Source organism: Salvia hispanica, chromosome 4 (genome assembly GCF_023119035.1).
Source record: "Salvia hispanica cultivar TCC Black 2014 chromosome 4, UniMelb_Shisp_WGS_1.0, whole genome shotgun sequence".
NCBI lineage: Eukaryota > Viridiplantae > Streptophyta > Magnoliopsida > Lamiales > Lamiaceae > Salvia > Salvia hispanica.
Window position 1 is genome coordinate 23868119 of NC_062968.1, and position 27321 is coordinate 23895439.

Below are 27321 nucleotides of genomic sequence, written 5' to 3' on the forward strand. Positions count from 1 at the left end.
ATTCAAGAACTGAAATATGAATTCTTAAAAAAAAAAACTAAAATGTGAAGTAAAAGTATAACTGAAAATCTGAAATCCAAATAGACGAACTAAAAAAACAATGGAAATTAAGCTGCGAGGAAAAGAGTACTCCGAAAACCCAGTAATTATGAAATATACTAGTATGTATTAGTACAAAAGTAGGTGAATTTTATAGAAATTTTCTTGAATCTTTAACGATATTACAATATAAAAACTTGCACAAATGATGTTCATCGAGTCAGAAAACGGAACTCGTTGACTGAAGAAGGTCGCTGGCTCATTCTCGCACTAGCTCCATATGAGGACACAAGGCTGCGTTGCATCCAACTCCTTACACTTGAAGAAGATTTGATAAAGAAGAAAAGATAAATAAGATACAGTGTAACACTTTCTGATATTAAATATAAATGAAAATAAATGAAGTTGCCAATCCTACTTAGCCCCACCTGTTGTTGAAACCACAGTGCATTCAAAATCTTCAAGTAGAAGAAATGGTTACCTTTTGGAAGTGGCGTTCACTAGCGTGGGTTTAGGATACGAAGTTCGAGATCGTTGTTGTCATATTCAATTTGCTGTTCCTCCACAATGCTTTTTGCTGAGGCGACTGCGGATTCGCTGCATCCATCCAACTCTATTAATTGGAGCGTTGGGATTTCTCCAATGCCGCTAGGGATTTTCTCTAGATATATGCAGTTATCTATACGGAGGTGGTGGAGTATGGGAAAGTTGGTCTCATCAGCTATCCAACTCACAAGAATCAAAAATTCGAGATACAGAAACTGCAGTGAGGGGAACTCATCTCCCTCTGCTACCTCCCACTTTTCATCGCGTGTCTCCTCCTCGCTTTTAAAACTGCATGCGTTTATCTTGAGCACTTCCAGCTTATGTAGATCACATAGAGTCCCCAACACTCCCGAATTTATTTCACATCCACAGAGTACTAGTTTTCTGATGTTACAGGGAAACATAACTCTGGAACAACAATCCGAACCGTCTCCAAAGGATATGATTCTGATATAATTGCATCTTAATATCTCAAGTTTGTGAAGATAAGTAAGATCGATTGCCGTGGATCTTCTGCTGTAGCCATCATCAATCCCCAACTTTTTGATATTTGGAATGCTTTTGAGGAAACCATCCCAAGTTTCTGCCTCTCTAGTTAGAGTTGTGACTGAAATTATTTGGAGCTTCTTCAGAACACAGTAGTTCATTTCCTCATCTTTTAACAACTGAATTTCGCGCACATTGAGATTTCTTAACTCGGAGAGCTGCCATAGCTCAGATGGCACATCAAACCAGATGTAACCTATCAAGGTTTGCAAATTCCGCAATCTTGATATTCCTCTAGGTATCCTTGAACGGCACCAGATACTTAAGAAGCGTAGGTTGACAAATTCAAATATTTCAGTTGGGAACTCTTCAAAATTTATATACATTAAATCCAACACCGTTAGCAATCTCGAGGAGAAAAAGGCAACGGGTGGAATCTCATCCCTCTGAGAATCACCAATGCCTATAACAGATCGAGTAAGTGACATGGACTCTGTTAAAACATTAGCATTGTTCATGCTAGTTGATATGTCAAAACTCACGCGGCGTGGATTAGATAATGTGAGCTCGGGACCATTCTTCACATGCAGAAACTTGTCTTCATCAGATTTCCTAATGCATACATCCCTCATCATATCATGCATACTGTAACTCTTTGAATTTCCGTACTTGTTCTTTCCTCTAAGCATAATTAGATTTCTCTCTACTAGAGATTTTAGCCAGTCCCGTGCCTCTTCCTCCAAACTTGTTTCTCTATTTGATTTTACAAATCCTTCTGCCACCCACAAATGTACGAGTCTAGAGCCTTTAATCTCGTAGTCTTCAGGGTAAGCCCCCATGTATAAGCAACATGGTTTCAAGTGATTCGGCAAGTGGTTATAACTTAAAGACAGTATACTAGAGCATTGCTCACCCGATTTAGCAATTGCTGCTTTTACATCGTTCCCAATTTTCTTCCATTCATGTTCTGATCTTTCGATCGTAGATAGTAGCCCTCCTATCACACTGATGGCTAGAGGAAGTCCACCGCAATGGCCAGCAATCTTTTGACCAATGACTTCCAATACATGAGGGCAATCCTCTTCTCCAAACACAAGTTGGTGAAGCAGATCCCAACTTTCAGACCCACTGAGCAACTGCACCTGATGTTGCAAACTCGATGAGTCTACATAGGTTGCCACACCAGATTCCCTAGTGGTGATCACAATGCGACTCCCCTTGTTGTTGTCTGGGAAGTACATCTTTATTTCATCCCAGAATTGTGTGCTCCACATATCATCTAATACAACCAAGTACCTTCTACCAAACAAATTCTTACGCAACGTAACTTTTAACTCATCATTATGCTGATCATATTCTTTTCCAGTTATGTAACCAAGAAGGCTTTTGAGAATTTGTCGAATATTGTAATTTTGAGAGATAGTGGTCCAAGCACGATAACCAAAGTGACCAACAATCAATGGATCTTCATAAAGCTTTCGAGCAAGAGTGGTTTTACCTACTCCACCCATACCAACGATGGGGACAATCTCCAGCTTCTTCTCCATATGGGTCAGCCGATCGTTGAGCTGCATCAGATCAGCATCAATTCCCACCACAACACTCGATGAACTGCTAGACTGCATCTTCTTATCCTCCACCTCCACGAGCTTCACTTGTTCCATGGCAGAATAAAGTTCTTGCGGCATCTTCTTATCCTCCATCTCCACGAACTTCTTCACTTGCTCAATAACAGAATCAAGATCTCGTGTTACTTGCTGGAGATCTGGTGCTGAAAAAGTGAATCTCACACAATCAGATCCAGAAAGCATATGATCAACCATGTGGGATTCAATGATGTCTTGTGCTTGATGTGCTACTTGTCTGATTTGGCTGTCTATTTTGGTGAGAGAAGATTTATCAACGAGCTGCTGAAGAGAAGTAGCTTTATCGAGGAGAGATCTGAGTTGAGGGTTGCTTTCATCAACAACCCATCGTGGTTGGTCAGGTTCAAGGATTCCTTCAAGAATGGTGATGAGGGTTTGAAGATTGTATGCCATTTTTCAGATATCTTCTTGCTAGGAAAACAAAGGAAGGAAACCTTGTTGCAAAACTGCAATCACACAAAAACAAGATGATTGAATCTAAAACAACCCAACTGCTCATTGTTGACGTGTGCAAATAAAACAAGATTGTTATTTGACTAATATATTGTGTAGTTAGCTTATAATTTTATGAAGGTTGTTGTCTGTGCCTAGAATATGTCCAAGATAACAACTCAGCTGAAACTCAACTTGCTCATAGTTGACCTTCAGCAAATAATACAGCGTTTAGTCGATAATTATATTATGTAGTTGGATAGTATAATTTTATTACGGTGGTTGTACTTGAATCTGTCCAAGACTTGCATTGTTTCACTAGGGGCATCAATTATGATCTTGAAAGAAGCTTCAACTTCTGTTTTCATCAATAATGCTCATTGTTGAGCTTGAGCAGATTTTACTAAGGGCATCAATTATCATCTATAAAAGCTCATATCTCAAAGGTGTGAATCTAAATTGTAAGAACAACTGCTCAAATCAATTAAGTTTCCCTACAAAATCGCAAATATTCACCATCTTCTTAATTTCAGAAATGATTAAATCTATTAATTAGAACAGAATTAAATCTAAACGTAACCTCTGTCATCATAGATCCCGTATATACATACACACATACATAATCCTCCGGCAATCAATCAACCAACGAACTTTAAAACCCCAAATTCAATGAAAAATTATTAGAAAATTTTCATATACCTCCTCGCCCATCGATATCTTCAATGGCATCGAGCTCCACTTGCAAAAATTGCACCGACTTGCGGAAAAATCGAGTGTGAATTTCCATGAACTAGATGGTCTCTTTCGCGGGGAGTTTACCACCGCTTTTCAGTTTTTCGGTAGCGTTTATACGCTTTTAAATTTAGTTTAATTTCATTTGCAAAAATTACAATACATGAGAAACCATAATTAGATTCAAATCAAAATTGTGTACATGATAAAACTGAACTATCAACTAGTGTTAATTTAGTTAAATCATAGGCTGTTTCAAATCAAATAAAATGAATTTTCTTAAACTCTATATGTATTGTTTTACATTGTCTCCATAATAATCTTATATGCTCATATCTCAAAGGTATAAAATAGGCTGTGTCAGTTTAAAGAAGTTTCTAATGAATGCAAAGATAGAAAATAAAACATTTTGTCCACAACAAAAGAATGCAAACACACACATTCTTGTAAGAAAACTGAGCCTGTAGTAAAACAGGAGCAATACTCTGTAGATGCACTCATCTTCCTCTTACCACAATTTAGTCTCCAGTAAACATGGGCTTCATGGAATTGTATATATGAACATACATACCAGAGAAGCTCAAAGTCGATATTCAAGAAAATCCTCTCATAGTAGTGTTAGGGAGATATAAAACAGAGAAACAAAAACCGGATATCTGAAAGTCGTGTTTATCACTTTCAGATCAAATCAATTTCGGGGTTCAACCAAAATGTTTGATCGGATAAAATTCAGAGTATTAGAAGATCATATGTTTGTGTTTTTCGATAATATTGAACCAAAAAATGATCAGTAGAAGAAGAAGATGAAACAGTGCAATGAAACATTGCAACTGTTGGGAGATGAAACCGAAAATAACCGAATTTCAAAGGTTTCCAAAATTGCAATTTAGTCCTTCGACTTTCGGAAATTATATTTTCGGATGAATTTCCGATACAATATCGTAACGATTGAATTCCATATTAGTACATTACACATTCCAAATATTCGAATACCCCGGGTGTCTCTAAGGATTGAACCCTGGGAACTCACATTGAATACACGAAGATAATATACACAAAAGTTTACATATGAATAGTTCTATCTTGACACTATATTTTACTAGCCTATGTCTTTATCCTTCATAAACATATCGAAACCAAGTCCCAGCTTCTTGAAGCGGCTAAACTTCATGCTTATATAGGTAGCTCCTTTATTCTTGCACCTATATTTGCAATTTTTCAAAAGAACTATTAAGAATCTATATATTCAATCTCCTTAACTTGTAGGTCTAAACACATACCTTGGGACGAATTTTCAAATGTGTTCCAATCTCCAACATTAAGTTTTCCACATTGAATTCTGCATCTAGTGTCATACTAAATGGGAATTGGGTATCTTAATATCAGAGATTTGTAGTGGACTTTAATCCCATCCCTATAGCCGATTTGTACACAAGATCTCTACTTAACCCTTTGGTTAAATGATCGGCTAAGTTGTCATGAGTTCTTACAAACTCCACAGATATCACACCATCCAAAATAAGTTCACGAATCATGCTATGTCTAACACCTAAGTGTCTTGACTTTCCATTATACACTTGACTATATGCCTTAGCCAAGGTAGCAGCACTATCACATCTGATAGATATAGGTGATATCGGTTTAGGCCACAATGGAATCTCATATATCAAATTTCTTAGCCATTCAGCCTCTTTACCAGCTGCTGCTAATGCCACAAACTCCGATTCCATTGTTGAATTTGTTATACAAGTTTGTTTCTTTGATGCCCAACATATAGCACCACCTCCAAGACGGAATACCCAACCACTTGTGGAAGAATGATCTTCCATATTGGTGATCCAACTTGCATCCGAATAACCTTCAAGAACAGAAGGAAATCCAGAATAAGACAACCTATAATCCATTGTTCCTTTTAAGTACTTAAATACTCGATTCATGGCTTGCCAATGGATTAAACTTGGATTATGAGTATATCGACTCAACTTTCCAACTGCAAAGGCTATATCGGGTCTAGTACTAATCATAGCATACATTAGTGATCCAATAGCCTTTGAATATTCAAGCTGATTCACAACAACTCCTTTATTAGGTACGAGCTTTGCACTAGGATCAAAAGGAGTCTTAACTGGAGAACAATCTTTGAAGTTAAATTTTTCCAAAATCTTCTCAATATAATGTGATTGAGAAATGGAAATTCCTTGTTCTCCATGTGTGATCTTAATTCCAATAATCACATCAGCCTTCCCCATGTCTTTCATCTCAAACTTAGATGACAAAAATGTCTTTGTTTTATCAACTTGATCTTGGTCAGTACCGAAGATCAACATGTCATCCACATATAGGCAAATGATAACCCCTTTACCGGTAGCATCAAATTTGCTATATACACACTTGTCTGCTTGGTTTAATACAAAACCATTAGACAATACTACGTCATCAAACTTCTGATGCCATTGTTTGGGGGCTTGCTTTAGTCCATAAAGAGATTTTACCAATTTACAAACCTTATGTTCATTACCAGGCATGACAAATCCTTCTGGTTGTTTGATATAAATCTCTTCATTTAATTCACCATTCAAGAAGGCAGTTTTGACATCCATTTGGTGAATTACAAGATTATGTATAGCAGCTAGTGCTAACAATAATCTAATTGTGGAAATCCTAGCAACAGGAGCATAGGTGTCAAAATAATCAATTCCTTCCCTTTGCCTAAAGCCTTGGATAACCAATCTGGCTTTATATTTGTCTATGCTTCCATCCACCTTCATCTTCGTTTTGAAGATCCATTTGCTATTTAAAGCTTCACAACCAGGTGGTAAATCAGTCAGTATCCAAGTACCATTTTGGATTATAGAATCCATCTCCTCTTGGATTGCCTCTTTCCAAAAAGCGGAATCTCTTGAAGCCATAGCTTCTTTGTAAGTCCTTGGATCATCACCAATAGTAAAGCAATACTGATATTGAAAATTAATTTCATTTCTTGATCCTTCAAGTAAGTACAATTGGAAATCATTTCCAAAGGACTTAGCTTTTCTTGCTCTACTACTTCTCCTAGCCTCAGGAGGTGTATCTATCACCTTTCCAGTAACATCATCAGAGTTACTAGACCTTGCAATCATGCCTCCAGGTTTAGGTATAGACGTGAATCTATCCTCATTGCCAAAATCAGCATCCCTTGACTCAATAATAGAGTGCACAGATACATAGTCATTAGGTTCTAAGACATAGAACCTATAACAAACAGAATTTTCTGAATACCCCAGAAACACACAATCTATGCCTCTTTGACCTATGGTTTTCATTTTAGGGTCAGTTAGTCTTACCACTGCTCGACAACCCCAAACTCTAAGATAACTCAATTTTGGAGGTTTCTTATGCCAAAGTTCATAAGGGGTAATCTTGTTCCTTTTGTTAGGAACTCTATTCAACAAATAACAGGCTGTTAACATAGCCTCACCCCAAAATCCTTCACTTAGGCCAGAATAACACAACATTGAATTAATCATTTCTTTCAACGTTCTATTCTTTCTTTCAGCTACACCATTTTGTTGTGGTGTATATGGAGCAGTCGTTTGATGTACTATACCAGTCGATTCAAAATACGCTGGATCATAATACTCACCTCCCCTATCAGTGCGAAGAGTTTTAATCTTCACACCATGATAAAGCTCTACACTTTCCTTAAAGATTTTAAATTTATCAAGAGCTTCATCTTTTGAATGACATAGATAGACATGGCAAAATCTAGTAGCATCATCAATAAAAGTAACTACATACTTTTTATTACCAAGTGATGGAGTCGAATGAAAATCACACAAGTCACTATGTATAAGTTCTAATACCTTAGTTTCTTTATTTACATTCTTATTGAAAGGTTGTCTAGTTATTTTAGTTAACATGCAAGTTTTACACCTTTCATTATTCAACTCGAAAGCAGGTATCAAACTCATTTTCGACATATCTTTTAATCTCTTATAATGAACATGTCCAAGTCTAGCATGCCACAATTCTGATTTACTAACATGATTACCAATACTTGAAGAGGTCATGCAAACAGAATTATTCACAAAAGAGACATCTAGATTCAACCTAAACATGCCACAAAGATAACCAAAGCCAATAAAATTACCATGCCTTGACAGAATGTATTTATCACTTTCTAATACTTGTTTATAGCCACAACTATTCAATACAATACCAGAAACTAAGTTTTTACGAATTCCAGGTACATACATAACATTTTCTAACAATAACGAATTTCCAGAGGTAAATACTAGGCTAACAGATCATATTCCTTTGATTGGTTCAGTTGCAACATTGCCCATCTTCAAGGAAGATCCATCTTCAATTGGTTTAAAGTCCTTGAACCATTGACGATCCTTGCATACATGACATGTTGCACCCGAATCAATCCACCATGAGATATCATCATCCTGCACATAAAATGCTTCAGAGATTATTGATGCATAATAATTCTCAACCGAATGATCATTAGGTACAAAAGACGAACCTGATTGCTTTTCCGGATCCTTGGATCCATTTTGACCAGCCTCGTTTTTCCCTTTTCCTCCACCCTTTCCAGACTTACAATCCTTCTTGAAGTGCCCGGATTTGCCACACTTCCAGCAAGTCAGTTTGGGCTTCTTATTCCCATCCTTACTGTTATAACCTTGAAACTTCCGTTTCCCTTGAAACTTACGTTTCTCTTTACCAGCCTTTGAGGATTCACCCTCTTCCACCATGTTCACAGAAGAACCGACCACATTTTTAGTATTACCACCAGAACTCTTTTCCATATCACGTATGGACTGTTCAATTTGGAAATCACTTCCAAGTTCGACCAAGTTTAGTTCCTCCTTCTTGTGTTTCAGATTATTTTTAAAATCCTTCCAAGAAGGTGGCAATTTATCGATAATACTAGAAACAGAAATAGATTCATCCATTTTCATATCATATTGGGAAAACTGTCCCAATATCCTCAACAATTCATTGTATTGTTCCATGACAGGCCTCGAATCAACCATTTTATAGTTGATAAAGTTACCAACAAGAAATTTCTTGCTAGAGGCATCTTCTGCCATATACTTGGCTTCGAGAGAATCCCACAATTCCTTAGCAGACTCTACATTTTGATACACATCAAAGAGGGAATCAGACATACCGTTTAAGATGTGACCACGACATATGTAGTCATCGTTCTCCCACTTCATCCGCCTCCTCGTCTGTTCCAGAGTTTCATTATCAACAGCCTCGGGCATGGGAGTACTCAGAACGTACACCACCTTGAGATTTGTCAGCATGAAATGCATCTTCTTTTGCCAGCGTCTAAAGTCCTGGCCAGCAAACTTATCTAACTTTGCGAAATCTTTCGCTCCTTCCTTCATCGTTTCTTTGTTCGACATTTTGATTTGATCTTTGTTAGGGAGATATAAAACAGAGAAACAAAAACCGGATATCTGAAAGTCGTGTTTATCACTTTCAGATCAAATCAATTTCGGGGTTCAACCAAAATGTTTGATCGGATAAAATTCAGAGTATTAGAAGATCATATGTTTGTGTTTTTCGATAATATTGAACCAGAAAATGATCAGTAGAAGAAGAAGATGAAACAGTGCAATGAAACATTGCAACTGTTGGGAGATGAAACCGAAAATAACCGAATTTCAAAGGTTTCCAAAATTGCAATTTAGTCCTTCGACTTTCGGAAATTATATTTTCGGATGAATTTCCGATACAGCTCGACCCCAGCCAGGGGCTCTGCCCCTTGACCCCGCCAGGGGCTGCCAGGGGGCGCTGCCCCCGGACCCCCGTTCATCTATCTAGGAGCTTCGCTCCTAATATTATAACGAATTCAAATAAGCATGCATTCCGCACCTCCATACTTAAATGATGTATCATTATAACAATAACCGATCATTCAAGTTAATCCAATTACACTAAAATATCTAACAAATAGTAGTGTTAAGCACAACACAAGATGACCAAAGACGTAAATCAAGTTCAGTGAAGAAAGTTGAAGACTGATACGACTTGATCATATCAGAGACGAGGATCGACGGGGACGTTCGGAGAAAAGAAAGCAGCAAATGGTGGGAAATAACTTATCATTCATCATAATGTGTTCGACAAGTTTCCTTTTTAGGCGGTTCGACCTACTATCTCTCGGGAAAGAACCACAAAGAAAACCCGAGATAGAGCTCATAATACGCTCGACTCCTTACTATATTAGTACATGATATGAAATAACTAAACTAACTATAAATAACTAACTACCAAACGGACAGGAGCTCTTCTTAGTCAACGAGGTGGAGCCGTTAACGTTGATGCAGTGAGGTCGTCATCACCCTCTTTTGGTTGTGCTGTCGGGGCTGATGTTGAGGAGCTCGTATCAAAGATGCAACAAGTCAAAAGTCTTGCCCAGAAAGACTGAGTTGCAGCGTGCTGGCTCGCTTGTTCCATAGTCTCCTGCACAGCTCCAGGTATCCGACTCCTTACACAAACATTTGAAAAAAATGAATGTTTGAGACTTCAATTTTAAAGTTGCTGATGCTACTTGCGCCACCTGTTGCTGAAGCTACACTGAATTCAACATATTCAAGTTGCAGAAATGGTTACCTTTTGGAAGCGCGATGTGCTGGCTCGTTCCATAGTCTCCCGCACTCCTTCTGAGGATAAAAGCTCGTAGCATCCGAATCCTTACAGTTGAACATTTGACAAAGAAAAATAGGATATTAAACACAAATGAAGTTGCTAATACTCCACATGTTGTTGCAGAGTATTCATAATATTCAAGTTGCAGAAATGGTTGGTTACCTTTTGGAAGTGTGGTCGCACTCAGTTTGAGATCGTAGTTGCCATATTCAGATTGCTCCTCCACAATCTTTTCTGCTGATGCCACTAGGGATTCGGAGCAATCTTGTAAATCGATTAGTTGGAGTGTTGGGATTTCTCCAATGCTGCTAGGGATTTCCTTCAGTTGTAAGCTGTCTTTTACATAGAGGTGGCGGAGTCTAGGGAAGTTGGTCTCATTACGGACAAAAAACAAACTTCCAAGAGATAGAAACTGCAGTGAACAGAACACCTCCCACTCTCTTCTTCTTTACTTCTCTGCTCGCTAAAAAAAACAAACTTCGATCGTGAGCTTATGCAGTGCACACAGAGTCGTCGACACTCTTGAAGTCAGTACACACGCATCCAAAACTAGTTTTCTGATATGACCAGGAAATTTAACTAAGAAACGGACATGAGAACCGTCAGGACTGTCTACGGCAGCGATACGTTTGCATATCAATATTTTGAGTTTGTCAAGATGGCTAAGATCAAATGTTGCGCCTTTCCTTTGGAGGTCATCATCAATTGGCAACCTTTTGATATTTGGAATGCTTTTCAAGAAACCATCCCAACTTGATTCCTCTTCGGTTGGGTTTAGCTTCGCCAATGAAATCATTTCCAGCTTCTTCATAACACTATACTTCAGTTCCTCGTCTTTTAGCAACTCTAATCCATGCACCTTGAGATTTCTTAACTCAGGGAGCTGCCATACCTCAGACGGCACATCAAACTGGCTAACAGGAGCAATCAAGGTTCGTAAATTCCTCAATCTTGATATTCCTCTAGGTATAAAGAAAATGCCAACGATGAATAAGAAGCGCAAGTTGACAAATTCAAATATTTCAGTTAGGAAGTCAGAGAACAACTCCGGATTAATGAAATACAAAACCCTTAGCAATCTTGACGCCGAAAAGACTTGAAATGGTAGCGGTTTGCAGCCCAAAGCAATGCATATAACAGATCGAGTGAGTGAGATGGGCTGTGCTGAATCATCAACATATTCCATTTGAGCTGATGTGCCATTACTCAACCGGCGTGAATTAGAGAATGTGACATTGGGACCATTCTTTACAGAAACTTGTCTTCAGCACATTTCCGAATGCATACATCCCTCAACATATCATGCATGCTGTAGCTCTTTGATTTTCCATTCTTTTTGTGTTTTCTAACCAGAAATAGATTTCTCTCTATTAGAGACTTTAGCCAATCCTCAGCTTTTTTCTCCAAACTTCTACCCCCATTTGATTTTACAAATCCTTCTGCCAACCACATATATATGAGTGTGGAGCCTTCAATCTCGTAGTCTTCAGGGAAAGCTCCCATGTATAAAAAACATGGTTTCAAGTGATTCGGCAAGTGGTTATAACTTAAAGACAATATACTATAGCATTGCTCGTCTGATTTAGAAATTGTTGCTGTTACGTTGTCTCCAATTTTCCTCCAAACATCTTCTGATCTTTCCATCTTAGATAGTAGCCCTCCAATCACACTTATGGATAAAGGAAGCCCATCACAATCCTTAGCGATCTTTCGACCAATCTCTTGTAATACAAGAGGGCACTTCTCTTCTTCAAACACAAGTTGGTGAAGCAGATTCCAACTTTCAGACTCTCCAAGCAGCTGAACCTAATGTTGTGAACTAGAAGAGCTAGAATAGTTTGCCACATCAGATTCCCTTGTGGTGATCACAATGCGACTCCCGTTGTTGTTATCGGGGAAATAAACCCTCATCTCATCCCATAATTTGTTGCTCCATGTATCGTCCAATACAATCAAGTACTTACTGCCATACAATCTCTTATATAGCATATCTTTTAGCTCATCTGATCCCTTTTCCTTATGTTGATCATATTCTTCTTTTTTTATTATGCAACTAATAGGAGAGATTTAAAAAAAAAGGATCAATTTTGCTGACCTTTTGAAATGAGGGATTAATTTTGCTGACCTTTCGAAATATGGGTCTGAGTCATGCGGATTTTTCGGAATAAAGGTTCTTCGATTTTTAATGCATTTTCTTTTCTTTTTAATGATTATATCGTTCCTAACATTTATAAATTGACCAAATTACCCTCCATAAATTTTTAACACAATTCATAAAAAAATAGCTTTTCTCCAAACTTTTTTTCAATTCATAATTTTCTCTTCTTCTGCCCTCCTCCGCTCTCATCCCCAACTTTTTTTTTTCTCAAGAAAAATAAGTGATGTATATTGTTCAGTGAAATATTTCACCTCGAGTTAAATCCATGTTCAAAATAACCAAGACACTCAAAAGGATCAAACTTATCAGACTGCATAGTAAAAGAAAAAAAAAACTTCAACTGCAAATAAATGGGTGCAGTTTACCAAAGTTTTATAAAAGAAATTGAAAAAAAAAATTGATAGGAGCTCGCGTTGTATAAATCAAATCAATCTATGCGCAATACTTACATCTGATACAATTCAAAACTTAAACAGCAATTTGTTTGAACTTTTATAAATTGTGTTTAAGGTTTGGGGCAGGTTTGTGGAAAGAGGCGTGCGGTTTAGGGAGGGTTGGATGATTTTTTATAAATTGTGTTAAAATCTATAAAGGATAATTTTGTCAATTAATAAATATTTGGAATGAAATAATCAATAAAAAGATGAGAAAATGCATAACAATTCTAAAATCTCTTATTCCGAAAAATTCGCATGTCTCGGACTCATATTTTGAAAGGTCAGCGAAATTAATCTCTTTTTCTGAAATTTCTCAACTAGGAAGGCTTAAGAGAATTTGTGGCATATTGTAATCTTGTGAGATTGTGGTCCAAGCACGATATGCAAAGTGATCAACAATCAAAGGATCATCATAAAGCTTTCGAGCGAGAGTAGTTTTACCTACTCGACCCATACCAACGATGGGGATGATCTCCAGCTTTGTCTGCATCCCGGTCAGCCGATCCTTGAGCTGCATCAGATCTTCTTCAATTCCCACCACAACGCTGGATGGTGAACTGCTAGACGGCATCTTCTTATCCACGAGCTTCACTTGTTCCATAGCAGAATCAAGTTCTCGAAGCATCTTGTTATCTAGTTTGGTGGTGGATGATGATTTATCAAGGAGCAGTTGCAAAGAAGTAGCTTTGTCAAGGAGGGATTGGGGCTGTGGATTATTTTCATCAACAATCCATCGAGGTTGGTGAGGATCAAGGATTCCTTCAAGAATGGTGATGAGGGGTTGAAGATTGTAAGCCATTTTTTTCAGATCTCTTCTTGCTGGAAAACAAAGGAAGGAAAGATTGTTGTAAATTGCAATCTCACCAAAAAAAGATGATTGAATCTATAACAACTTAACTCAGCTGCTCATTATTGACTTGAGCAAATAATATAAAACTGTTAGTTTATAATATACTGGTTAGTTGCCTATAATTTTATTAAGGTGGTTGTACGTAGCTTTGAATCTGTCCAGGACTTGCTCATATTGCTGATATAGGCTATGTTTATAGAATCATCTACTGTATTCAAATGAAGACATTAGATATAAAGTAAGAAAATTTTTCAAACAGATAATCAAATTCAGTTTCTTGCAAGACTACATACAACCTCTTGAAAATTAGACATTTTCTCCACAAAAAAAAGAACGTGATGAAATAATCAATGTCTGAAACAGACACTTAGTTTTAAGAAACTGAGCCTGTACTAAAACACAAATTTTGTGTTCTAACAAAACAGCCTTGAATTGTCTAAACAGATCAACAATCTGATGGTACACTCATCTTCCCCTATACACAATTTCGTCGTCATCAACGTCGAACACCAGGTTACAGAGACACCTGAAGAGTCCTTCTATGCCCTGTCACAAATGGATAACAATCACACTCAAACTCAAGTGCTACTTATCTGGTTCAAATGAGTGTCTTAGTGTGTTTGTGTGGAAGAAGAGAGAGAGAGAGAGAGACCTGTGTAACAAGAGGTGTTTTGTAATTGAGTGGTCTGTGAGAGTCCTCATCATCACTACTATCAGAGCTGCTCTCATCTTTAACTTTCTTCTTTGATGTTCCACCATTTTGATTCAACTTTTGACTCTAAATATAAACAAAATTGATCAAATCACACATTCATTAACAGATCATGTCATCAATGGTGCAACAAACTACCTGAAAAACTCTCCCTAGATTTTTCAGAGCAACGGTCCTCGTCTTGAGCTCTTCCCTTCTCACATGGCTGTCTTGAAGCACCTACAAAATGAGTTCAATTCTGTTGTTGCGAGTCGGAAAAAAGTAATTTTGAAGAATAAAAAAGCCAAAATGTTACATAGAGCTAACTAACCATTTGACAGACATGAACCAGAGTGATCTCAATGTCTACCACATTCAGTTTCCACAGCGAGTTCATGAGCGCCTCCCTGTTCTGTCGTAGATGTGCTTCTACATCGTCCTCCTCACCACCACCTTCGAGCTTGCACTGTCTTCTGATGTCATCCTGGAGCTGCAGCAGCTGAAAAGCACCTGCACGAAGGTGCGTTGAACGGACTTTGACAAGAGATAGTAAACATGCGTTAGTACCTTTTGCGAACACACTCAGCGACTAACAGCACCCCTAGACAGAAGTCTTTCTTCCCCAGCTGCATTGCATCCGACTCCTTGAAGATTTCATGAAGAATAAGACTACACAGAAATGAAGTTGCCAATCCTACTTAGCCCCGGTTGTTGCTAAAACCGCCATGCGTTCAACATATTCGAGTTGTAGAATATGGTTACCTTTTGGAGTGCGATCACAGCTGCGTGTGTGCAATACTCAGCTTGAGATGGTAGTTGCCGTATTCAGATTGCTCCTCCTCAATCCTTTTTGCTGAAGCCACTGCAGATTCTCTGCATTCTTCCAACTCGATTAACTGGAGTGTTGGGATTTCTCCAATGCCGCTATGGATTTCCTCTAGATACTTGCAGTTGCGTACAAAGAGGTGGCACAGTCTAGGGAAGTTGGTCTCATCGGCTATCAAACGCACAAGATTCAAAAATTGAAGAGATAGAAACTGTAGTGAACAGAACTCATCTCCATCCGCTAACTCCCACTCTTCTTCACGTATCTCCTCCTTGCTTTTAAACTTGCAACCCGCTATCGTGAGCACTTCCAGCTTATGTAAGGCACACAGAGTCCTCAACACTCCTGAATTTGTTACACACCCATCCAGTACTAGTTTTATGATATTACAAGGAAATATAACTTTGGAACGACTGTCTGGAAAGGATACGGTTCTGATATTAATGCATCTTAATATCTCGAGCTTGTGAAGATGGCTAAGATCAATTGCAGTAGATGAAGTTCGGAGGCGGTTATCGATTGAAATTTTTTTAATATTCGGGATGCTTTTGAAAAAACCATCCCAAGTGGCTTCCTTTACAGTTAGAGTCATATATGAAATCATTTGCAGCTTCTTCAGAATGTAGTAGTTCATTTCCTCATCTTTTAACAACTCAATTCCATTCAAATTCAGATTTCTTAACTCAGACAGCTGCCATATCTCAAATGGCATATCAAACCTACATTTACCAGTCAAGGTTTGCAAATTCCGCAATCTCGATATTCCTCTAGGTATTCTTGAACGACACTTGACACCTAAGAAGCGTAGGTTGACAAATTCAAATATTTTAGTTGGGAACTCTTCGAACCACATATGCATAAAATCCAACACTCTTAGCAATCTTGGCACGAAAAAGGCACCACATGGAAGTTCATCCCTCTCAGAACAAATGCATATAATCGATCGAGTAAGTGACATGGTCTCTGTTGAACAATTAACATCTTCCATTCCATTTGATATGTCAAAACTCGCACGGCGTGGATTAGAGAAGGTCACCTTGGATCCATTATTCACATATAGAAACTTGTCTTGATCAGGTTTCCTAATGCATAGATCCCTCAACATATCATGCATGTTGTACCTCTTTGGTTTTCCATACTTTTTGTATTCTCTGACCATAATTAGATTTCTCTCTACTAGAGACTTTAGCCAATCCTCGGCCTCTTCCTCCAAAGTTCTTTTCTCATTTTGTTTTACAAATCCTTCAGCCACCCACAAACGTACGAGTTTAGAGCCTTTAATTATGTAGTCTTCAGGGAAAGCTCCCATGTATAATAAACATGGTTTCAAGTAATTCGGCAAGTGATTATAACTTAAAGACAATATGCTAGAGCATTGCTTATCTGAATCAGCAATTGCTGATATTACATTGTTCCCAATTTTCTTCCAAACATCTAATGATGTTTCCATTTTAGATAGTAGCCCTCCAACCACACTGATAGCTAGAGGAAGCCCACCACAACCTCTGGCAATCTTTTGACCAATCTCTTGTAGTACAATAGGGCAATCCTCTTCTCCAAACACAATTTGATAAAGAAGATTCCAACTTTCAGAATCGCTAAGCAACTGCACCTGATGTTGCGCACTCAACGAGTCTACATAGTTCGCCACACCAGATTCCCTAGTTGTGATCACAATGCGACTCCCGTTGTTGTCATCCGGGAAGTACATTCTTATTTCATCCCAGAATTTTGTGCTCCATATATCATCTAATACAATTAGGTACTTTCTACCATACAAGCTCTTATACAATATATCTTTTAACTCATGCCTTCCCTTCTGCTTATGTTGATCGCATTCTTCTTTTCCGATTATGCAACTAAGAAGGCTTAAGAGAATTTGCCGCATATTGTAATCTTGTGAGATTGTGGTCCAAGCACGATAACAAAAGTGATCAACAATCAAAGGATCTTCGTAAAGCTTTTGTGTAAGAGTGGTTTTACCTACTCCACCCATACCAACGATGGGGACGATCACCCGCTTCTTCTCCATACAGGTCAGCCGATCCTTGAGCTGCATCAGATCTTCATCAATTCCAACCACAACCCTCTTGGAACTTGATGAACTGCTAGAAGGCATGTTCTTATCCACGAGCTTCAGTTGTTCCATAGCAGAATCAAGCTCTCGCAGCATCCTTTTATCTTCCATCTCCATGAGCTTCTTCGCTTGCTCCATAACAAAATCAAGTTCTCGTGTTACTTGCTGCAGATCCGGTGTGGACAAAGTGAATCTCACACAATTAGATCCGGAGAGCATGTGATCAACCACGTGGGATTCAATGATGTCTTCAGCTTGATGTGCTACTTCTCTGATTTGGCTGTCTAGTTTGGTGAATGAAGATTTACTACTAAGGAGGTGCTGAAGATAAGTAGCTTTGTTAAGGAGGGATTGGAGTTGGGGGTTGTTTTCATCAACAAACCATCGTGTTTGGGCAGGATCAAGGATACCTTCAAGAATGGTAATGAGGGGTTGAAGATTGTAAGCCATTTTCAGATGAAGGAAAGCTTGCTGCAAATTGCAATAACACAAAAAAACTGGTATTTGATGATAATATAAAACTGTTATCTGATATTATTATGCAGTTGGTTATGATTTTCCTAAGGTGGTTGTACCTACCCTTGAATTTTGTCAAGATTTCCACTACTTATCATCTGTAGAAATAGCATGCTATGCTAGTGCTATGATGTTGTTCCTAATGGTCACATCTAAAGGGGTATAATATGGGCTGTGTTTATAGAATCTTCTACCGAATGCAAATGAAGACATTAGATAGAAAATAAGCAAAAAAAAATTCAGACAGAGAATCAATTTCAGTTTCTTGCAAAACTTGAAAATGAGACATTTTCTCCACAACAAAAGAACATAAAATAATCAATGTCTGAAACAGACACTTTCTTGTAAGAAATCTGATCTTCCTCTATACACAATTTCGTCGTCATCAACATCAAACGCCGGGTTACACAGACACCTAAAGAGCGTTCCTATGCCCTGCCACAAATGAATAGCAATCACACTCAACTCAGGTGCTACTTATCTGGTTCAAATGAGTGTCTTAGTGTGTGTGTGGAAGAAGAAAGAGAGAGAGAGAGACCTGTGTAAGAAGAGGTGTCTTGTAATTGAGTGGTCTGTGAGAGTCCTCATCATCACTACTATCAGAGCTGATGTCATCTTCAACTTTCTTCCTTGATGTTCCACCATTTTGATTCAACTTTGGACTCTAAATATAAACAAAATTGATCAAATCACACATTCATTAACAGATCATGTCATCAATGGTGCAACAAACTACCTGAAAAACTCTCCCTAGATTTTTCAGAGCAACGGTCCGCGTCTTGAGCTCTTCTGTCTTGAAGCACCTACAAAATGAGTTCAAATCTGTTGTTGCGAGTCTGAAAAAAGTAATTTTGAAGAATAGTAAAGAACAAAATGTTACATAGAGCTAACTAACTATTTGACAGACATGAACCAGAGCTCAATGTCTACCACATTCAATTTCCACAGAGTGCCTCCCTGCATGAAGGTATGATTAATGGACTTTGACAAGAGATTATAAACACGCTTTGCTGCAGTGAATTGTGACTTCCAAAAGTACCCCTAGACCTAGATAGAGGGCTTTCTTCCCTCTATGTATATGTATCCAATGCAGCCCCAAAACCTGCAGATACTTTATGTTTTTGAAAGACGTCAAAGTATGTGTGTTGACGTCATGTATCCCGCAATCAATCAACCAACAAAAATAAACTGAAACCACAAATTCAGCGAAAAAATAATATTACGATTATCAGAAAGACCTCTAGAGTCGAGTGTGAATTTTTATCAACTGTGGTTCACAATTTCGCGGGAAGTTTTGGGGATTGAATTAGAGACTCATTTTCAAGTTGTGGGGAAGCTTTTGATTTGTATTTCACTTTTCTTAAACCGTGTTTTGGCGCAACAGAATCCAAAATGTACATTTTTTCTTGTTTTTTGTCTATTTTAAAATTGGAGACTAAATGACAAAACTAAATTAGCAACTACTCCGTTTAATTTTCCTTTTAATGTCGATTCGATACCTTGTTTTAGTTTACTTGTTTTTTTTAATTGGCCACTAATGGATAGAGTATTAATGGAGTACTTATAATGGAATGGAATAGAATAAAGAGAAGAAAGAATAGAAGGGAGATGATAATGGAATGACGATTCATTTTATTATTGTGCTTGGTAAGTGAAAGGAATTAAAATGAAATGGAATTACTATTTGGTTGTGTGTGCGTGCGCGGGTGAGTGTGAATTTTTTTTAATTATTAAAAAAATTTCAAAATTGTAATTTTATTATAATATCTAAAGATTATAAAATTGAGGAGATATTTTTTTCAAATTGAAATATAAATAAAATATTGTATAATTTTGTTAAATCTAAAATACGAATAAAATGAAAATGGATTGTAATGACTATTCTTATGGTAAATGGAAGGAATGGCCTATTTTTTATAGTAGTATACTATAACACACACTGACACACACACTTTTTTTTATAGTAGTATACTAAAACACACACTGACACACACACAAAAACTCGAGTTATTTTTTTTATGAATAAATAAATAAATAAAAAGAACCAAACCAAACGTTTACATCATACACTCGGACATACCCGAGGGAAGTACGAGAGAGCTAGCCACAAGTCGGCTAAAACAAAGCAATAAGGTAAAGACCAAGAAAAAAAAAAAGGGCATAGTGTTCAACTTTCTTCAGTGAACTTTATTTACGTCTTTGATCATCTTGTGTTGTGCTTAACACTGCTATGAGTTTCCTGATCCTCTTAATCACTTTGTTCTTTGAATTTGAAACTAGATTGCTTTAATTGCTTGATTATCTGAATTGAGATCTTTAGTACAGTTTAAACGCTTCTTTCAATTATTGGCCACTAATTGATATGAATGGGCTTCTTAGTAGTATAATGAAATGGAATAAAGAGAAAATGAAATGAAGGAATAATAGAATGGAGATGAAGATAATGGAATGGAGATTCATTTTATTCTTGTGCTTGGTAAGTGAAAAGAATTAAAATGATATGGAATTGTTGTTTGATTGTGTGTGTGCGCGCGCGGGTGTGAGTGTTCAGTGTGTGTGCAGGCAGTGCAGTATGTGTGTGTGCAGTGTGGAATTTTTTTTCAATTATTAAAAATTTCAAAATTTTAATTTTATTATAATATCTAAAAATTATAAAATTGAAGTGATATTTTTTCAAATTGAAATATTAATAAAATACTGTATAATTTTGTTAAATCTAAAATACGAATAAAAGGAGAATGGAATGTAACGACTATTCTTTTGGTAAACGGAAGGAATGGCCTATTTCTTAGTAGTAGTGCATAATTTTTGCTATACTGAAGAGGATTGAACAAGAAACTCGTTTCTTGAAGGTTTAATACTCGAACACACACATATAAAAACTGGAGTTGTTTTTAGCAAATAAGATTAAATTAGTACAGTACATTGTAAATCTTGACATTGTGATGACGGTGATAGCTTTTGAGAAAATGGCAACCGAAATTGGCACAAGATTAGACATGGGCAGTCGAACGGCCTCTTATAAGTTATAAGACTGTAGTAAAGATTTTAATTCAGATAATCAAGCAATTAAAGCAATCTAGTTTTAAATTCAAAGAGCAAAGTGATGAAGAGACCAGGAAACTAATAAAAGCCACCAAACTATATGCTTCATGGAATTGTATGAACATATATACTAATTTCATGATGAAGCTCAAAGTCAATATTCAAGAAAATCATCTTATAATAGTAGTGTTACGCACAACACAAGATGATCAAAGACATAAATAAAGTTCAGTGAAGAAAGTTGAAGACACAGCAAGTCAAAAGTGTTGGGAAGTCAAGAAAGAGGGAGTTGCGGCGTGCTGGCTCGTTCCATAGTCTCCCGACACGCCACCTGAGGATAAAAAGCTCGTAGCATCCGACTCCTTACACTTGAACATTTGAACAATGAACGTTGCTGGAACCACACTGCATTCAAAATATTCAAGTTGCTGAAATGGTTGGTTACCTTTTATAAGTGTGATCATCAATTGATGGTGTTTGAGATACGAAGTTTGAGATCTTCGTTGCCGTATTCAGATTGCTCCTCCACAATCCTTTCTGCTGATGCCACTACGGATTTGGGGCACAGTTCTAACTCGATTAGTTGGAGTGTTGGGATTTCACCAATGCTGCAAGGGATTTCCTTTAGATTCCAACAGTGTTTTACATAGAGGTGGCGAAGTCCAGGGAAGTTGGTCATCTGCTACCTTCCACTCTTCTCCTTCTCCTTCTTCTTCTTCACCTTCTTCTCCTTCACATGTCAGCTTATCACTCTCAAATGTGCAATACCTTATCGTGAGCACTTCCAGCTTATGTAGTGCACACAGAGTCGTCGACACTCTTGAATTCATTGTACACCCATCCAGAACTAGTTTTCTGATATGACAAGGAAATATAACTAGTTTTCTGTCTATGGTTTCGATACACCTGCATTTTAATATTTCGAGTTTGTGAAGATGGCTAAGATCAAATATCGTGGATTCCCTTCGGAATTTATCATCAATTGCCAACCTTTTGATATTTGGTATGCTTTTGAAGAAACCATCCCAACTTGATTCCTCTTCAGTTAGACTCGTGAATGAAATCATTTGCAGATTCTTCATAACACTATAGTTCATTTCCTCATCTTTTAACAACTCTAATCCTGCCACCTTGACATTTCTTAACTCAGAGAGCTGCCAAAGCTCAGACGGCACATCAATCTCGCAATCAAGAGCAATCAAGGTTTGCAAATTCCGCAGTCTTGATATTCCTCTAGGTATATTTAAATGGTCGTCAACAACTAAGAAGCGTAAGTTGACAAATTCAAATATTTCAGTTGGGAACTCATTGAGATTGAAATCAATGCAATACAATACCCTAAGCAATCTTGACGCAGAAAAGACACCAAATGGTAGCTGATTGTAGCTAGAACCAATGCATATAGCAGATCGAGTAAGTGACATGAGCACTGTTGAATCATCAACATACTCCATATTAGCTGATTTGTCATTCCTCACTCGCCGTGGATTAGAGAATGCGACATTGGGATCATTCTTCACATACAGAAACTTGTCTTCATCACATTTCTTGATGCACAGATCCCTCAACATATCATGCATGTTGTAGCTCTTTGGTTTTCCATTCTTTTCGTATTTACTAACCATAAATAGATTTCTCTCTATTAGAGACTTTAGCCAATCCTCAGCTTCTTCCTCCAAACTTCTTTCCCCATTTGATTTTACAAATCCCTCTGCAATCCACACATACACGAGTGTGGAGCCTAAAATCTCGTAGTCTTCAGGGAAAGCTCCCATGTATAAAAAACATGGTTTCAAGTGATTCGGCAAGTGGTTATAACTTAAAGACAATATACTAGAGAATTTCTCATCTGATCCAGAAATTGCTGCTATTACATTGTCTCCAATTTTCCTCCAAACGTCTTCTGATCTTTCCATCTTAGATAGCAGCCCTCCAATCACACGGATGGCTAGAGGAAGCCCACCGCAATGCTTGGCGATCTTTTGACCAATCTCATGTAATACAAGAAGACACCCCTCTTCTCCAAACACAAGATGGCGAAGCAGATTCCAACTTTCAGCCTCGCTAAGCAACCGAACCTGATGTTGTGGACTCGAAGAGTCAGCATAGTTCGCCACATCAATTTCCCTAGTGGTGATCACAATGCGACTCCCGTTGTTGTTGTCCGGGAAGTACATCCTAATCTCATCCCAGAATTTAGTGCTCCATATATCATCTAATACAATCAAGTACTTCCTGCCATACAAGCTCTTATACAACATATCTTTTATCTCATGTATTCCCTTTTCCTTATGTTGATCAAATTCTTCTTTTTTGATTATGCAACTAAGAAGGCTTATGAGAATTTGTGGCATATTGTAATCTTGTGAGACTGTGGTCCAAGCACGATATGCAAAGTGATCAACAATCAAAGGATCATCATAAAGCTTTCGAGCGAGAGTGGTTTTACCTACACCACCCATACCAACGATGGGGATGATCTCCAGCTTTGTCCGCATCCCGGTCAGCCGATCCTTGAGTTGCATCAGATCTTCTTCAATTCCCACCAAAACACTGGATGGTGAACTGCTAGACGGCATCTTCTTATCCACGAGCTTCACTTGTTCCATAACAGAATCAAGTTCTGGAAGCATCTTCTTATCCTCCATCTCCACGAGCTTCTCCGCTTTCTCTATAACCAAATCAAGATCTTGTGTGACTTGGTGTAGATCTGGTGTGGCCAAAGTGAATATGAAGCAATCAGATCCGGAGAGCATGTGATGAACCATGTGGGATTCAAGGATGTCTTCAGCTTGATGTGCTACTTCTCTTATTTGGGTGTCTAGTTTGGTGAATGAAGATTTACTATCAAGGAGCTTTTGAAGAGAAGTAGCTTTGTCAAGGAGGGATTGGAGTTGAGGGTTGTTTTCATTAACGATCCATCGTGGTTGGTGAGGATCGAGGATTCCTTCGAGAATGGTGATGAGAGGTTGAAGATTGTAAGCCATTTTTTTTCAGATATCTTCTTTCTCAGTAGGAAAACAAAGGAAAGCTAGTTGCAAATTGCAATCACACAAAAAAAGATGATTGAATCTATAATAACTTACTGCTCATTTCCTCTCTCCTCACATCCCCACCTACACGACTTTAATTATGGGTCCAGTACATTAATTTGCACATCTCTCTAACAGATGAGATGTCTTTCTCGAATTTCCTATCTCGAATTTCCTAACAAAGGAAAGAAAGCTTGTTGCAAATTGCACTCAGCACAAAAAAAACAGATGAATAAAATCTATAACAACTTAACTCAGCTGCTCATTATTGACTTGAGCAAATAATATAAAACTGTATGATAGATAGAAATACATAGAAATTAAGCAAAATTTTCAAACAGATAATCAATTTTACTTTCTTGCAAAACTACAAACAACCTCTTGAAAATGAGACATTTTCTCCAAAACAAAACAACATGAAATAATCAATTGTCTGAAACAGACACTTTCTTGTAAGAAACTGAGCCTGTACTAAAACACCAATTTTTGTTCTAACAAACCAGCTTGTTTTTGTCTAACAGAAGCAATAATCTGTTACACTCATCTTCCTCTATACACAATTTCATCGTCATCAACGTCAAACGCCGGGTTACAGAGACACCTGAAGAGCCTTCCTATGCCCTATCATACATGAATAGCAATCACACTCAACTCAAGTGCTACTTATCTGGTTCAAATGAGTGTCTTAGTGTGTGTGTGTGTGTGGAAGAAGAAAGAGAGAGAGACCTGTGTAACAAGAGGTGTTTTGTAATTGAGTGGTCTGTGAGAGTCCTCATCATCACTACTATCAGAGCTGCTCTCATCTTCAACTTTCTTCTTTGATGTTCCACCATTTTGATTCAACTTTTGACTCTAAATATAAACAAAATTGATCAAATCACACATTCATTAACAGATCATGTCATCAATGGTGCAACAAACTACCTGAAAAACTCTCCCTAGATTTTTCAGAGCAACGGTCCTCGTCTTGAGCTCTTCCCTCCTCACATGGCTGTCTTGAAGCACCTACAAAATGAGTTCAAATCTGTTGTTGCGAGTCGGAAAAAAGTAATTTTGAAGAATAAAAAAAAACAAAATGTTACAAGAGCTAACCTACCATTTGACAGACATGAGCCAGAGTGATCTCAATGTCTACCACATTCAGTTTCCACAGCGAGTTCATGAGCGCCTCCCTGTTCTGTCGTAGATGTGCCTCCACGTCGTCTTCCTCACCACCACCTTCGATCTTGCACTGTCTTCTGATGTCATCCTGGAGCTGCAGCAGCTGAAAAGCACCTGCACGAAGGTGCGTTTAACTAACTTTGATAAGAGATAATAAACAAGCGTTAGTACCTTTTGCTGCTGTGAATTGTGACTTCCAAAAGTGTCCCTTTGTGCGAACCCACTCAGCAACGAACGGCACCCCTAGATAGAGGGCTTTCTTCCCCAGCTGCAGCGCCGCCTGCCTCGTGTATATGTATCCAATGGTGTTCAGCATTTCAGCCCCAAAAGCTGCAGAAAGTGAAGGAATATATCTCCTAGTTCATGTTTTTGAAAGACGTCTAGAGAGATTATTTGTTGCAAAGTAAAGTTGGATTATATACTAACATGCACGCGAAAGCCTCTCTGCTTCTGATTCAGCTTTTCTGATGAAGCCATCTTTGTCACCACTGACATATTGCTGAAGAAAATCTCTTAGCTTCACAGCAAGCTTTTCCTCTCTCTCTCGTTGAACCGCCTTTATCAGAAATTCTCAGTTGCAAAGTGAGAACATAACCAGCTAAAAAGGGTAATATTTTGGAGAGTAATTACCAATACTACCTTGAGTTTGTCATGGACTTTTTCTGGATTGTCGCTTTCACCGGCTAATTCAGTAGACGCCATTGATGCCACAGCTAGATGCCCGATATAATCTTCAAAAAGTTCACTCCCAAACAGGAGAGCGAAAACAGCAGTTGGATCAAGCATTGTTTCCCTGTTAAACCACTCTTTCATTATGGAAAAACTCACAAATTCCAAAAGATGCTCTATGGTGAAGGTACACAGTTGAACAGATAACAGCCTCGACGCGAAATACTTACTTAGATATGCAATTCTTGCCATTCCGATCATATGTATCTCTCTGCAACGGATCACTCAAAACTTGGTAAGCTTCTCCTAGTACCTGATGACATCAACAATAATAACTTCATTGATTCAACGATTGTCAAGTTTTAAACGATATAAGAGCAAAAGAGAGTGGGATTACCTGAAACCGCGCAGCTGCCTGGGGATCATCTGGATTCTTATCGGGGTGGACTTGCCTAGCCTGGAAACACGACAGTCGCTAAAAACATCAAATAAAGCTAAGTTTGACATAGCAAAGTAGGCAGGAAAAAACCCTATACATTGCACACCTACTTAGTTTGGTTGCCTAATTCGAGCAGATTAAACATCTGATATCATTTCAATCATCCAAAAATTGTTGGATTACAATTGATTCTCTCTCCAAATCTTGACACAAATTCATGGAAAAAGCCCCTTTTATGAATTATGATCTGTCACTACATTTTGAATTTTTGAGGCATTTGTAAACATTCTCATCAAACAAAAAGCTAAGCCATCAAAAACTGCACTCTTCTCATCAACATGAATCTCACACACATTAATTATTCCATGACACAAGTATCTATACAGCAAACCCCCAAAAAATTTCAAAATCCTTTAGCTACCAAAATAAACCCTAAAACGCTACAACAAATCAAAAAACTGCATTCACCTCATCAACTTCATCAATCAATCAATCTCATGATACAAGTAATTAAAATTAGCTAATTAATGGATCAATTGATCGCTAAAACACAAACATCGGAAGAGATCAATTGAATCATAACCTTAAGATAGTAGGCTTTGCGAATCTCCTCCACGGAAGCAGCAGGGCTGACGCCAAGAACGTCGTAGAATTCAGTTTCTTTAACCATATTTGGCAGAGGAAAAGGAAATCGAAGAAAGTGCGATCTTGGGGCAGAGAGGAGAGCAGAAGAAAAGTAGAGGAAGTGGGCATGTCGGAGCTGGGGCTTTCCACTGATTCAAAACTTGATTGAATAAAGCAAATCAATGCCTTTTCCAAAAAGCTTTAATTTTCGCGGGAGGAAAACAGTTTTTTTTAACTGTCACTCTGTGGTGCAGATCATTTGCT

General features: G+C 37.9%; 6 protein-coding genes across 12 annotated transcripts; all 6 read right to left on the minus strand.

The window, feature by feature from the left end:
* Window positions 1-107: 107 nt before the first annotated feature.
* On the minus strand, window positions 108-3987 carry LOC125218030 (putative late blight resistance protein homolog R1B-16). 3 transcript variants are annotated; one of them, XM_048119624.1, is made up of 3 exons: window positions 3849-3987; window positions 521-3163; window positions 108-357 (listed from the first exon to the last, which is right to left on the minus strand). In XM_048119624.1, exon 2 carries the CDS (start codon window positions 3108-3110, stop codon window positions 540-542), a length of 2571 nt encoding a protein of 856 aa, XP_047975581.1. In that variant the 5' UTR covers window positions 3111-3163; window positions 3849-3987; the 3' UTR covers window positions 108-357; window positions 521-539. The 3 variants fall into 3 exon arrangements, with proteins under 3 accessions (XP_047975581.1, XP_047975582.1, XP_047975580.1); XM_048119625.1 differs by lacking the exon at window positions 3849-3987 and having other exon boundaries at window positions 521-2842; window positions 2931-3017; XM_048119623.1 differs by lacking the exon at window positions 3849-3987 and having other exon boundaries at window positions 521-3705.
* A 5991-nt stretch (window positions 3988-9978) lies between these two features.
* On the minus strand, window positions 9979-14009 carry LOC125219604. 2 transcript variants are annotated; one of them, XR_007176170.1, is made up of 4 exons: window positions 13569-14009; window positions 10695-10995; window positions 10497-10576; window positions 9979-10371 (listed from the first exon to the last, which is right to left on the minus strand). XR_007176170.1 is itself a non-coding variant. In XM_048121624.1 (2 exons), exons 1-2 carry the CDS (start codon window positions 13924-13926, stop codon window positions 12578-12580), a joined length of 366 nt encoding a protein of 121 aa, XP_047977581.1. In that variant the 5' UTR covers window positions 13927-14009; the 3' UTR covers window positions 12018-12577. The 2 variants fall into 2 exon arrangements, 1 of the variants encoding a protein (XP_047977581.1); XM_048121624.1 differs by lacking the exons at window positions 9979-10371; window positions 10497-10576; window positions 10695-10995 and adding an exon at window positions 12018-12585.
* A 267-nt stretch (window positions 14010-14276) lies between these two features.
* Window positions 14277-18049, minus strand: LOC125224545 (putative late blight resistance protein homolog R1A-10). 3 transcript variants are annotated; one of them, XM_048127961.1, is made up of 6 exons: window positions 15431-18049; window positions 15236-15312; window positions 15000-15178; window positions 14828-14908; window positions 14630-14755; window positions 14277-14523 (listed from the first exon to the last, which is right to left on the minus strand). In XM_048127961.1, the coding sequence occupies exon 1, from the start codon at window positions 18019-18021 to the stop codon at window positions 15445-15447; it is 2577 nt and encodes an 858-aa protein (XP_047983918.1). In that variant the 5' UTR covers window positions 18022-18049; the 3' UTR covers window positions 14277-14523; window positions 14630-14755; window positions 14828-14908; window positions 15000-15178; window positions 15236-15312; window positions 15431-15444. The 3 variants fall into 3 exon arrangements, with proteins under 3 accessions (XP_047983918.1, XP_047983917.1, XP_047983919.1); XM_048127960.1 differs by having other exon boundaries at window positions 15236-15337; XM_048127962.1 differs by lacking the exons at window positions 14277-14523; window positions 14630-14755; window positions 14828-14908; window positions 15000-15178; window positions 15236-15312 and having other exon boundaries at window positions 15663-15800; window positions 15925-18049.
* On the minus strand, window positions 14443-15300 carry LOC125220717 (chaperone protein dnaJ 10-like). Its single transcript, XM_048122866.1, has 5 exons — window positions 15249-15300; window positions 15000-15178; window positions 14828-14908; window positions 14630-14755; window positions 14443-14523 (listed from the first exon to the last, which is right to left on the minus strand). Exons 1-5 carry the CDS (start codon window positions 15298-15300, stop codon window positions 14443-14445), a joined length of 519 nt encoding a protein of 172 aa, XP_047978823.1.
* A 3243-nt stretch (window positions 18050-21292) lies between the features above and the next one.
* LOC125222803 (putative late blight resistance protein homolog R1B-16) lies at window positions 21293-24398 on the minus strand. The gene is made up of 2 exons (XM_048125620.1): window positions 21578-24398; window positions 21293-21500 (listed from the first exon to the last, which is right to left on the minus strand). Exon 1 carries the CDS (start codon window positions 24117-24119, stop codon window positions 21732-21734), a length of 2388 nt encoding a protein of 795 aa, XP_047981577.1. The 5' UTR covers window positions 24120-24398; the 3' UTR covers window positions 21293-21500; window positions 21578-21731.
* A 145-nt stretch (window positions 24399-24543) lies between these two features.
* On the minus strand, window positions 24544-27301 carry LOC125222804 (chaperone protein dnaJ 10-like). Of its 2 annotated transcripts, none has more exons than XM_048125622.1 (10): window positions 27017-27301; window positions 26392-26451; window positions 26225-26307; window positions 25965-26118; window positions 25752-25881; window positions 25497-25655; window positions 25261-25439; window positions 25089-25169; window positions 24891-25007; window positions 24544-24785 (listed from the first exon to the last, which is right to left on the minus strand). In XM_048125622.1, the coding sequence occupies exons 1-10, from the start codon at window positions 27101-27103 to the stop codon at window positions 24705-24707; spliced, it is 1131 nt and encodes a 376-aa protein (XP_047981579.1). In that variant the 5' UTR covers window positions 27104-27301; the 3' UTR covers window positions 24544-24704. The 2 variants fall into 2 exon arrangements, with proteins under 2 accessions (XP_047981579.1, XP_047981578.1); XM_048125621.1 differs by having other exon boundaries at window positions 24891-25016; window positions 27017-27298.
* Between the last annotated feature and the right edge of the window lie 20 nt (window positions 27302-27321).

Coding starts and splice junctions, on each gene's coding strand:
- LOC125218030 (XM_048119624.1), bottom strand. CDS start 3,110: ATGGCATACAATCTTCAAACCCTCATCACCATTCTTGAAGGAATCCTT.
- LOC125219604 (XM_048121624.1), bottom strand. CDS start 13,926: ATGGCTTACAATCTTCAACCCCTCATCACCATTCTTGAAGGAATCCTT.
- LOC125220717 (XM_048122866.1), bottom strand. CDS start 15,300: ATGCAGCTGGGGAAGAAAGACTTCTGTCTAGGGGTGCTGTTAGTCGCT. Junction 15,179..15,248: donor GGTGCTGTTAGTCGCTGAGT/GTGTTCGCAAAA, acceptor ACCTTCGTGCAG/GTGCTTTTCAGCTGCTGCAG. Junction 14,524..14,629: donor AAACACCTCTTGTTACACAG/GTCTCTCTCTCT, acceptor CATTTGTGACAG/GGCATAGAAGGACTCTTCAG.
- LOC125224545 (XM_048127961.1), bottom strand. CDS start 18,021: ATGGCTTACAATCTTCAACCCCTCATTACCATTCTTGAAGGTATCCTT.
- LOC125222803 (XM_048125620.1), bottom strand. CDS start 24,119: ATGGCTTACAATCTTCAACCTCTCATCACCATTCTCGAAGGAATCCTC.
- LOC125222804 (XM_048125621.1), bottom strand. CDS start 27,103: ATGGTTAAAGAAACTGAATTCTACGACGTTCTTGGCGTCAGCCCTGCT. Junction 26,119..26,224: donor GGCAAGAATTGCATATCTAA/GTAAGTATTTCG, acceptor GTGGTTTAACAG/GGAAACAATGCTTGATCCAA. Junction 25,017..25,088: donor ATCTAGGGAGAGTTTTTCAG/GTAGTTTGTTGC, acceptor GTTTATATTTAG/AGTCAAAAGTTGAATCAAAA.